General features: G+C 52.2%; 2 protein-coding genes across 5 annotated transcripts in view; one reads left to right on the top strand and one right to left on the bottom strand.

The window, feature by feature from the left end:
- The window catches only part of SCNN1B (sodium channel epithelial 1 subunit beta), an 86,644-nt gene extending 85,143 nt beyond the window's left edge, over positions 1-1,501 (top strand). For both annotated transcript variants that reach the window (XM_055232752.1, XM_055232751.1), the window contains 2 exons: positions 287-362; positions 619-1,501. In XM_055232752.1, coding sequence (XP_055088727.1) covers positions 287-362; positions 619-999 — 457 coding nt within the window. In that variant the 3' untranslated portion in view covers positions 1,000-1,501. The remainder of the gene's footprint in view (positions 1-286; positions 363-618) is intronic.
- Positions 1,502-8,754: 7,253 nt separating this feature from the next.
- The window catches only part of COG7 (component of oligomeric golgi complex 7), a 65,221-nt gene continuing 61,878 nt past the window's right edge, over positions 8,755-12,097 (bottom strand). For all 3 annotated transcript variants that reach the window (XM_055232744.2, XM_055232745.2, XM_055232746.2), the window contains one exon: positions 8,755-9,278. In XM_055232744.2, coding sequence (XP_055088719.1) covers positions 9,112-9,278 — 167 coding nt within the window. In that variant the 3' untranslated portion in view covers positions 8,755-9,111. The remainder of the gene's footprint in view (positions 9,279-12,097) is intronic.

The raw sequence follows: 12,097 nt of genomic DNA, 5'->3' as shown, positions 1-12,097 counted from the left end.
GGGCTGCACTTGCAGTTCTTGTTTGGACTTCACCACTCATGGGGGCATGCATGAGAGAAGCTCAGGACAGAGGAGGGCTGGGGCGGCCATCCTTGGCTGCTTTCCTGTGTGCATGTGTGCATGGGTGTGTGGGTGCATGTGCGTGCATACATGTGGGTGTGTGCACGTGCATGTGTGTGCATGTGTCTATGTGCATGTGTGTGTGTGTGTGTGTGTGTGTGTGTGTCTGTCTGTCTGTCTGTAAGGGGGATACATTAGTCCCAGCCCTTCTCGCTGCCTCCTGCAGGAAGGGAATTGTCAAGCTCAACATCTACTTCCAAGAATTTAACTATCGCACCATTGAAGAATCAGCAGCCAATAACGTGAGTTTAGGAGGCTCCTGATACCCCAGCCCTGCCCTGCCCTGACCCGACCCCTGCACCCTGAGGATGGGGAAAGGGTTCTGAGCCCTATGGAGGAATTAGGAAGATCCCTAAAGCAGTCCCAAGTTATTCCCCTGGGCCAAGATGGTCACCCCCTCCCATTCCCACCCAAGAATTACCTCCCAGGAAGCTGTGAGGCTGGACTAGAGGCAAGAATGTGTGGCCTGAGCTCACCCCAGCTCCCCATTCTCCACAGATCGTCTGGCTGCTCTCGAATCTGGGTGGCCAGTTTGGCTTCTGGATGGGGGGCTCTGTGCTGTGCCTCATCGAGTTTGGGGAGATCATCATCGACTTTGTGTGGATCACCATCATCAAGCTGGTGGCCTTGGCCAAGAGTCTACGGCAGCGGCGAGCCCAAGCCAGCTATGCCGGCCCACCACCCACGGTGGCTGAGCTGGTGGAGGCCCACACCAACTTCGGCTTCCAGCCTGACATGGCCCCCCGCATCCCCAACACTGGGCCCTACCCCAGTGAGCAGGCCTTGCCCATCCCGGGCACCCCGCCCCCCAACTACGACTCCCTGCGTCTGCAGCCGCTGGATGTCATCGAGTCTGACAGTGAGGGCGATGCCATCTAACCCTGCCCCTGCCCACCCCAGGTGGCTCGAACTCACTGAGCAGCCAAGACTGTTGCCCGAGGCCTCATTGTATGGTGCCCTCTCCAAAGGGTCGGGAGGGTAGCTCTCCAGGCCAGAGCTTGTGTCCTTCAACAGAGAGGCCAGCAGCAACTGGCCCATTCCCGGCCAAGGGCTCCGTAGAATCACGGTGCTGGTACAGGATGCAGAAATTAATTGTATCTTCACCTGGTTCCTACCCTCGTCCCTACCTGTCCTAATCCTGGTCCTGGCCAGGCCCTGGAGACCCCTCGGAACACCGTCTCCTGGTGGCAGGCCACTTCCCTCCCAGTGCCAGTCTCCATCCACCCCAGAGAGGAACAGGCGGGTGGGCCATGTGGTTTTCTCCTTCCTGGCCTTGGCTGGCCTCTGGGGCAGGGGTGGTGGAGAGATGGAAGGGCATCAGGTGTGGGGACCCTGCCAAGTGGCACCTGATTTACTCTAGAAAATAAAAGTAGAAAATACTAAGTCCAGCTGTGTTATTTGTTTGGGCAGCCGAGGTGCCCTGATGGCAGAAGGGCATCCATAGTGGCTTGAGAGAGACCCAAACTGGTTTAAGGGAAAGGGTCTCAAGCCCCTCCTTCCACTGCCAGCTCCCAGGCCGACACTCACTGGTCCCTGCCTGGGTTGTGTGCCCATCTCTGACCCAGTCAGTGTGGCCAGTTAGATAAGCTGCTCTGATTGGTCACACCTGAATTCATCTGCCCAGACCTGAAGCCAGTTTGGCCCCCAGGAGAATCACATGGTCCAAGGGCAGTGGGGGCACAGTACCCAGGGTTGCCAGATAACAATCAGGCTGCTTGGTTGAATTTGAATTTCAGATAGACAAACTGAATTTTTTTTTTTTTTTTTTTTTGAGATGAAGTATCGCTCTCATTGCCCAGGCTGGAGTGCAGTGGCGCGATCTCGGCTTACTGCAACCTCTGCCTCCCGGGTTCAAGTGATTCTCGTGCCTCGGCCTCCCGAGTAGCTGGAATTACAGGCACGTGCCACTATGCCCAGCTAATTTTTGTATTTTTAATAGAGACGGGGTTTCACCATGTTGGCCAGGCTGGTCTCAAGCTCCTGGCCTTAGGTGATCCACCCGCCTCAGCCTCTCAAAGTGGTGGGATTACAGGCATGAGTCACCGACCCCGGCCGAAAAACTGATTTTTTAGTATATGTACATCCATGCAATACTGGAGACACATACAAATAAATCATTTGTTGTTTTTCTTGAGCATTTTATACACATATATTTTTATAGAGATGGGGTGTCACTGTGTCACCCAGGTGGGAGTGCAATGGCATGATCATAACTCACCGTAGCCTGAAACTCCTGGGCTCAAGCCATCCTCCCACTTCAGCCTCCCAAGCAGCTGGAATTACAGGTGTGTACTAACATGCCTGGCTAATTTTTTTAAATTAACATTTAATTTTAATTTTTTTCATTCTACATTTTTAATTGCTAAATACAGTCCCGCAAAATCTTAAGGTCCCCAAAGAGAGATCAGGGAGCTGTCACCAAAGAAGAGTATGGTCTGGCAGGTGCACACACAGCACTGCAGCACCCTGCTGTTGCCTACCAGGCCCCTGGTAATGAAGGAGAGGCTGGCTTAGAGCCTGAGGCTCTGAGGGCCCAGCCTTCCTGGCCTAGGTCACCTGCGTCCCTTGGTCTGGAAGGTAAACAAGCTGGCCTCCCATCAAGTGCTCAGGATGGCACCTGTGGAAGAAGGAGGTGCCACAGAGTCGGTGCCACTTCAGTCAAAGGCAACGTTGTTAGGGGCTGAGTAGGGAGGGCTGAGTAGGAAACTGGGTTTCCCAGCTTGGGCCTGGCTAGTCCGCAGGCTGGGCCCACAACTCTTGGTGGTTACCACACTTACTAGTATGATTACTGCTTTTATTACTAGCAGTAGTAGTTGTGGCCACACTCACTGCTACCATTTGTTGTTATTAAACAAGGACTACATTGGATCAAGTACTTATCATATGCCAGGCACCATGCCAAGAACTTTTTAAATCTTATTTCATTCTCATAACCACTGAGAGATAGTATAATAGCATCCCATTGCACAGGTAAGTACACTGAGGCTTAAGGGGTGAAGTAAGGTACTCGAGGTTTGTAAGTGACAAAGCTGAGACCCCAGCCTCACCCTCTGGGTGCCAATGGTCATAACAATACCAGTCCCTTACAGGAGCCCAGAGCTTTCGTATTTATTGTCTTATTTGAAGCTATGGGGTATTATTATCTAGCCCACGTGACCCCTCTTCAGTTACATGTCAGTTTGAACAGGCTTAAGCTACAAACGGAATTCATTAGCTCTTGCAGTAAAAGGATTTCAGGCATGCCTGTATGCACGGGCTCGCCTAGATCTGGGGTTTCTTTTTTCCTTTTTTTGAGATGGAGTTTTGCTCGTTGCCCAGGCTGGCGTGCAATGGTGCAATCTCAGCTCACTGCAACCTCCGCATCCTGGGTTCAAGCGATTCTCCTGCCTCAGCTTCCCAAGTAGCTGAGATTACAGCTGCCCACCACCACGCCTGGCTAATTTTTATATTTTAGTAGAGACGGGATTTCACTATGTTGGCCAGGCTGGTCTCGAACTCCTGACCCCAGGTGATCCACCCACCTTGGCCTCCCAAAGTGCTAGGATTATAGGCATGAGCCACCATGCCCAGCCTAAGGTTTCTTTTTTTCTTGTTTTGAGACAGGGTCTCACTCTGTTGCCCAGGCTGCGGTACAGTGGCACAATCACGGCTCACTGCAGCCTGGACCTCCTGGGCTCAAGCAATCCTCCCACTTCAGCCTCCCTGAGTAGCTGGGACTATAGGTGTGCACCACCACGTCCGGCTAATTTTTGGATTTTTTGGAGAGGGGGTCTTCCCATGTAGCCCAGGCTGGTCTTGAACTCTAGGCTCAAGCGATCCAGCAGGCTCGGCCTCCCAAAGTGCTGAGATTACAGGTGTGAGCCACCACACCTGGCCCTATCTGGTGATTCTGTGTTGCCGTCCTTCTTAGAAAGGTTTCCTCCATGTGCTGTTCTTTCTGAATATCTCTTTACACCTGCTGTTGCAGCCCTGTCCCCTCAGCACAGCAATCCCAGGGGGAAGAAAGCTCTCCCTGAACATTTTTCCAGCAATAGCCCCAAGAATGAGGCTTGTTTGGACGCGCCCAGGGCCCACGATCATCCTGAACAGGTCACGGCAACAGGGAATGGATGGAGATGCTGCCTGGCCGGCCCTGAGTGAATCTGTGGAGGGCGGCCCTTTACAGACACCTGTAAGAGGTCCTGTTCAGAGACATTTTGGAGCTGCCTGTAGATTGTGAGGTCAGGACCAGGCTGAGGGTGAGCATCAGCTTGCCATCCCTGCTCTCAGTGGGCCATGAGGGCCAGGCTGTGGTGCAATGGCCTCATCGCTAAAAGCAGGCTCCAAGTCATTCTCCTGTCCTCTGGATCTAGCAGAGAGAAATGCTGTCCCACTCCTACTCTGAGATCCCTTTTTTACGGCTGGAAACTTAGGCCTGCAGAGCCCAAATTGCCCAAAAACAGCATTCTGTAATTCCCAACTCTACCCCAAAAGGAAAGGTGGGTTACAAATGCCAGAAGACTATGAAATTAATATTGTGGGCTGGGCGCGGTGGCTCATGCCTGTAATCCCAGCACTTTGGGAGGCCGAGGTGGACGAATCACTTGAGGTCAGGAGTTCAAGACCAGTCTGGCCAACATGGTGAAACCCCATCTCTACTAAAATACAAAAATTAGCCAGACATGGTGGCGCATGCCTGTAATCCCAGCTACTTGGGAGGCTGAGGCAGGAGAATTGCTTGAACCCAGGAGGCAGAGGTTTCAGTGAGCCGAGATCACACCACTACACTCCAGCCCAGGCCACAGAGCGAGACTCAGTCTCCAAAAAAAAAAAAAACAAACAAAAAAAAAACAACGAAATTAACATTGTGTACATGTGGCCACCACCACTGTATTTCAGTGGCTCTTCAAATAGCCCTATGAGTTAGATACCATTTTAACTCCCAGTTTTGAGATTAGGAAATGAGGCACGAAGAGGTGAGGTGACTTTTCCAAGGTCACACAGCAGCTGGGAGGTGGTGAAGCGTTGAATCAAGCCCAAGCCTGTCCCACTCCACAGCCTAGTAGCTCTCATGAGCCCAGCACAAAGCTCACCACAAAGCTTCCACTTTCGAGCAGCATGTGTCACCTTCCAGGTTTCTGGCTCTCGCTTCTTCATGGCAATAGCCAGGCTCAAACCCTGCCAGGAACAACCTGTGATCCACCACATGAGAAACCAAAATATTTTTCTTTGTGTGGGTTTGAAGCCGATGCTGTCGGGGCCAGCCAAACTGGTTCTGAGGATGTGAGGATGGCATGTGTGGGAAGCCCTGTGAGGACAGAGCTGGTGGGACACTGGCCCTGGCAACCCAGTGGGGCTGGTTCAAGAGTGGCCTTAGAGGCTGGGCGCAGTGGCTCATGCTTGTAACCCCAGCACTTTGGGAGGCCGAGGCAGGCAGATCTCCTGAGGTCAGGAGTTCAAGACCTGCCTGGCCAACATGATGAAACCCCATCTCTACTAAAAATACAAAAATTAGCCAGACATGGTGGCATGTGCCTGTAATCCCAGCTACTCGGGGGGCTGAGGCACGAGAATCACTTGAACCCAGGAGGCAGAGGTTGTAGTGAGCTGAGATCACCCCACTGCACTCCAGCCTGGGCGATAGAGCGAGACTCCATCTCAAAAAAAAAGAACGGCCTTGGGGATGGCAGGGTCACTCTAGAGGGCTGGCCTGGGTGACCTGCCAGCCCGCTGGGATGAGGTGTCCCGCCACGTGCCCACCGTGTCCAACATGAGGAAGGCTGCCTGACAGCCGGGCAAGAGTATAGGTGCCGCGGTCACCAGGCTCACTCTGAACTCCGGCCCTGCCACGTGGTAGTTGAATGGCTCTAGGAAAGTCCTTAAACCTCGCCATACTGTGGATAAGACTCCCTGCCTCCCAAGGCTAGAGTGAGGTCTGTTTATTTATTTATATATTGATTGATTGACACAGGGTCTCACTGTCACCTAGGCTGGAGGGCAGTGGCGAGATCATAGCTCATTGCAACCTCCAATTCCTGGGCTCCAGTGAGCCTCCCGTCCCACCCTCTTGAGTAGCTGGGACTACAGATGCCCACCACCAAGCCCAGATAATTTTTTAAAATTTTGTATAGAGATGAGTCTTGCTCTATCACCCAGGCTGGAGTGTAGTGGTGCAATCTTGGCTCACTGCAGCCTCAAACTCCCAAGCACAAGCAATCCTCCTGCCTCAGCTTCCAAAGTAGCTGAAACCAAAGGTGTGCACCACCGCAGGCTAATTGTTGTATTTTTTTTTTTTTTTTTTGTAGAGACAAGGTCTCACTATGTTGCCCAGGCTGGTCTCAGACTCGTGGCCTCAAGCCATCCTCCCGCCTCAGCCTCCCAAAGCCCTAGGATTACAGGCATGAGCCACCATGCCCAGTCTGTGGTGAGGTTTAAGTGAGACATCCCAGAGAGAGGCAGAGCTCAGCCCAGCCCCTGAGACCCAGGCAGGGCTCAATTCCAATGACAGCCCCTGTGACAGACACCACTGCCATCCCCTTTCTTTCTTGTTAACAGAAACCCAATCAAGGCAGCCAATAAGCCCAGCTCAGTCTATAAATCCTGATTGGTCTAAGCCAGTGTTTCTCAACTGGAGGAAGTTTCTGGAGACATTTTTGGTTTCACAACTAGGAAAATACTACTGGCATCTAGTGGGTCAGGAAAGTTAAACAGACGGCAACGCACAGAACAGCGTCAAACACAGAGCTGTCCAGCCCCAAACGTCAATAGCCAAGACTGAGAAACGCTGGTTGAAGCCAGCCTGGGCTTTGCTGCCTCCTTTGTAGCGGGGACGCCTCGTGACTGAGAAACGGCCAGTGAGGGCTAGGAGAAGGTCGGTCAGGGCTTCCAGGGAAGCTGCCACTTGCATGATAGAAGGGACAGAATTGCTGCTCTACCTTCTCTGCTCCCTTCTTCCCTGAATGCAGATGCAGCACCTGCAGTTGCAAGAGTCACCTGCCATGATGAGGCCTCCAGCACATGGGGCAAAGTTTCAAATCACAGGGCCTGACTCCAACCAGCCACTAAATCAGTGCCTGTAGCCATCACTCTTTTTTTTTTTTTGAGATGGAGTCTCACTCTGTCACCCAGGCTGAAGTGCTGTGGCACGATCTGGGTTCACTGCAACCTCCACCTCCCGGGTTCAAGCAATTCTCCTGCCTCAGCCTCCAGAATAGCTGGGATTACAGGCACGCATCACCATGCCCAGCTAATTTTTGTATTTTTAGTAGAGACGGGGTTTTGTCACATTGGCCAGGCTGGTCTCGAACTCCTGACCTTAGGTGATCTGCCTTCCTCAGCCTCCCGAAGTGCTGGAATTACAGGCGTGAGCCACCATGCCCAGCCACCTTTTACTTCTTTTTTATTTCTTGTTATCAAGAAAAATTAATTTCTATGTAAGTCACTCAAATTACGTTATTCCATTACTTATAGCCAAATATAATCTTAACAGATAGACGCTATTAACGAAAAACACTGATGTTCATACACCATACATTTTAAAAGAGGAAAAATGTGGGCCAGGCACAGTGGCTCATGCCTGTAATCCTAGCACTTTGGGAGGCCAAGGCAGGAGGATCACTTGGGCCTAGGAGTTCAAGACCATCCTGGGCAACAAAGCAAGATCCCGTTCCTACAAAAAATGTTTTAAAAAATTAGCCAGGTATGGTGGTCCCCATCTGCAGTCCCAGCTACTTAATGGGCTGAGGCAGGGGAGTCGCTTGAGCCCAAGAGTTCGAGGCTGCAGTGAGCTGCGATTGTGCCACCACACTCCAGCCTGGGTGACAGAGTGAAACCTTGTCTCAAAAAAAAGGAAAAAAGTGAAAACCTAATTCCTTACCATGGCTGACCAGCCCCCTTATGATCTGCCAGCTTCTCCAGGGATACTGCTTCACCCTTTCCTCCATGAAGCCCCTCCTCTCCTGCCCCAGCTGCCCTTGGACATGCCTCAGGGCCCGGTCTGCACCACTCCCTGGGCCTGAACGCGCCTCCTCCTTCACTCTCTGCCACATGGCTCTTACTCTGAAGGTCTCAGGCTGCCCACTTTATGCAGTACCAGCTTCCACCCTGACACCTGCTTTCCTGCTAGCACTTACCTCTGAAATCATCCCCATTTACCTTCTTCTCCCTCCCTCTCCCACTGAACATAAGCTACAGGGGAGGACCTGTATCCCCAGACATCCCCAGTGCGCACAGCATGGCAGACATGTGGGAAGCACTAAAAAATGCATTGAAGAAGGAAGAGGCCGGGCGCAGTGGCTCTTGCCTGTAATCCCAACACTTTGGGAGGCCGCGGCAGGCGGATCACTTAAGGTCAGGAGTTTGAGACCAGCCTGGCCAACATGGCAAAACCCCGTCTCTACTAAAAATACAAAAATTAGCCAGGTGTGGTGGCGGGTGCCTGTAATCCCAGCTACTTGGGAGGCTGAAGGGGGAGAATCACTTGAGCCCAGGAGGTGGAGGCTGCAGTGAGCCAAGATCACACCACTGCACTCCAACCTGGGTGAAAGAGTGAAGGGAGAAAAAAAAAGAAGAAGGAAAGTCTTCTTGCATTTCACAGTAGTTGTTCATTCCATTTTCAAGATCTGATCCTTTAAAAAAATTACCTAAAAAGTCTTCTCTGATAAATAACACATCTTTAATTTACAACTCTTTTTGATTATACAAATGAACCAAGTCTCTTTTTTTTTTTTTTTTTTGAGACAGAGTCTCGCTCTGTCGTTAATTATTGTATTTTTGGTAGAGATGGGGTTTCACCGTGTTGGTCAGGCTGGTCTTGAACTCCTGACCTCGTGATCCATCTGGCTTGGCCTCTCAAAGTGCTGGGATTACAGACATGAGTCACCATGCCCAGCCGAACCAAGTCTTTTTAAAGTAACTTCTGCCCAATCTTGGGCAGAGTTTCTGAGCAAATCTGTGCTGGCCAGTCACAGAACAGTAGCCCTGGCTCTCTTGGTGGTCGGGTGTGCGGTGGGGTCAGTAATTCACACTCCGCATGGTGGCCACGGTGGTGGCCAGGCGACGGGGCAGGCCTTTGCTGACCTGTCTATAGTCCTCAGGCCTGGTCTTCAGGAGCGTCACGATGTGCTGGAGGGTGCGGGACGGCTGCAGGCCCAGGGCATCCATCACGTTGATCAGATAGTCTGTGGGGGCAGAGAGGAGACAGACGGAGCTCCACAGACACAGCACCAAGCAGGTCAGAGCCCCACAAGGCCTCCCCTGAATACAAAACAGAGAAGCTGCCCTGCCAAGTCCCTAGATGCGGGGTGCCAACCCTGCCCTCAATAGGCAGTACCCTTTACTCACCAGGTTCTTCCCACAGTGTCAGACCAGACTGTGAGCTTGGCTTGAGTCTAGGAACTCTAATTTAATAAAGAACTAACCAACATCACTCCCCTCCCCATCCACACACACATACACACTCACATGCACACACACATGCACACACACTCACATCCACACTCACACACTCACATGCACACTCTCACATCCACACTCACATGCACACACACACTCACATGCACACACCGCCTTCAGCACCAGTCTGAAGGACCAGCTGACCTCACTCAAAGCTCTGTTCTGGGGACTCCTGGCTCCCAGGCCTGGCCCCCAGTGTATCCACTGACCACTTGGAAAACCCAGAGGGTCAGGAGACACACAAGCTTGTCTGAGCAGCTACTAAAGACCTCCCGTCAGAACCCCGCAGTGAAGACAAGGACAGTGTCTAGGGTGAGACCCTGGTATAACGCAGGTTTCCACATTTCCCAGATGACCCGAGGCACTGGGGATAAAGTTGGACACAGATTACGGAGCCTACCCCCAGACTAGGTCGACAACCATCCCAAGAGAGGATTCCAGGTTTCTGTCATTCTACAAAGCGACCCCAGTGGTTCTAACCACCAGGCAAGCTTGGGCGACACGGACAGCATGGGGGAGCAAACCAGGTGCAGCCAGGTGTGACCTGAGAAGCCCTTCCACCTCCCTGAGTCTCTGCTTCCGTCTGTCCACACAGTTACCACCCATCAGGCAGCATGGATAGGGGATGAAGCAGGAAACGACCATGAGAGCACCTGATGTGTCGCAGGTGATCAATATATCAACACTGCCTTTGCCTCCTTCCTGGGCAATGCAACCCAACCCAAGGGAGGCCTTGCAAAGCCTTCTCCAGCTCCTCGCAGTTCATGCTTGGAAAGACTAGAAGACAGCAACACCTGGGTACGCCCCTGGCTACTTTCTTTTTTTTTTTTTTTTTCCTTTTCCGAGATGGAGTTTCACTCTTGTTGCCCAGGCTGGAGTGCAATGGTGCGATCTTGGCTCACTGCAACCTCCACCTCCAGGTTCAAGCAATTCTCCTGCCTCAGCTTCCCAAGTAGATGAGATTACAGGCGCCCGCCACCACGCCCCACTAATTTTTTGTATTTTTAGTAGAGACAGGGTTTCGCCATATTAGCCAGACTGGTCTGAAACGTCTGACCTGAGGTGATCCACCCACCTCGGCCTCCCAAAGTGCTGGGATTACAGGTGCGAGCCACCGCGCCCGGCCTCCCTGGCTACTTTCTGATCTTGGGTTCGTCTCTTCTCCTTGACTAAAGTGGAGCTCCAGGCAAGGCCTCAACCTTCCCTGGGTGTGTTTTTTTATTATTATTTTATAGAGACAGGGTCTTGCTATGTTGCCCAGGCTGGCCTCAAATTCCCGGGCTCAAGTGATCCTCCTGCCTCGGTCTCCCAAAGTGCTGGGATTACAGGCATGAGCCATGGTGCCCGGTCCCCTGTGTTTTCCTTTTAGGCCCAACTCAGGGCAGGGCTGGGAGGAGATGCCTGCTCTGTCCTGGCTGACTCAGGAAGAGCTGCTTCCCAGCAAAGGTGCCGCCAGGCAGGTACTTACTCCTTTACAAGTTTATCCATAAAACCGGGAGCTCCACTTGACTGTCAGCCAAGAGCTGCAAACAGCGGGTCCACAGTCTACTAGGACATTTTTGTTTGGCGAGCAGTGTTTTTTGTTCTGTTTGTGCTCATGCTTAATTTGAATGTCTTTCAGGTGTGCATGCTTTGCCACAGACCTCACCACTCTATCGCCTTACACCCTGTCAGTTTCATATACTAACCTTACCTTCCCTGCCCCTAACATCACATCCTTACAGTGTAAGCTCAGTAAGCATGGGAGCTGCTTAAAGCTTTGTTGTCTCTCCTAGAACTACAGCTGGCACACACATGCTCGAGCAATGCTGAATGAGTGAAGAAATGAATCTGCAGGGGGAGCTTAACAGGGAGGAATAACAAGGGCAGCTGAAACTGAGGGGCAATCCCTAGATTTCGCTCCACTCAGTTCCAGTTCTTCCCCATTGCTGCCTGTACTAACAGGGAACACCAACACGCATTTGGATTCTCTCATCTCTCTTTCTCTGAAGGGAAATAGCCAAACGGCTGCCTGTTCCTCTGGTAAGTGCCGAGAGCTGACTATGAAATGAGCAGGGGTCAGGAACTCAGGACAGCTGGATCCCAGGCCTGGCTCCATCACTAACAGCTCTGGGACCCGGAGGAAAGCACCTTGCTTCTAGTTCTTCTTCTGCAAAACAAGAGCCAGAAGCCAGTTGCGCCTGGCTCAGCCCTGTGGTCACTGAGGACGAAGCTCTGGCTGGGTCCCCAGGGAGCTGATCTTTCAGGCTTCTACCACCCACTCTCCTGACCACCCCAAGAGGTGCGTTAGGCTAAAGAGCAGGCAAGGCAATGGAATGGTATCAAGAGACTGGGGAGACTCCCTGCCACCTGCCAGCAGTAGCCCCATGCTCAGAGTACACCTGGGCAGTGAGGCCCTCCAGTGAAGAGGGCAGGCAGGAGCAGAGGGGACATGCCCACTGACTTGGGAGGCAGGATGCTATCTGGATGGAGACCACAGAGTGACCCTGGCCATGTGGCCTTGTTATGCAACTGCCCTGGGCCTCCGTTCCCTATCGGTATGATG

This window comes from Symphalangus syndactylus, chromosome 11, assembly GCF_028878055.3.
Source record: "Symphalangus syndactylus isolate Jambi chromosome 11, NHGRI_mSymSyn1-v2.1_pri, whole genome shotgun sequence".
In the NCBI taxonomy this organism is placed as follows: Eukaryota; Metazoa; Chordata; class Mammalia; order Primates; family Hylobatidae; genus Symphalangus; species Symphalangus syndactylus.
This window is presented reverse-complemented; position numbering and strand designations above follow the sequence as displayed.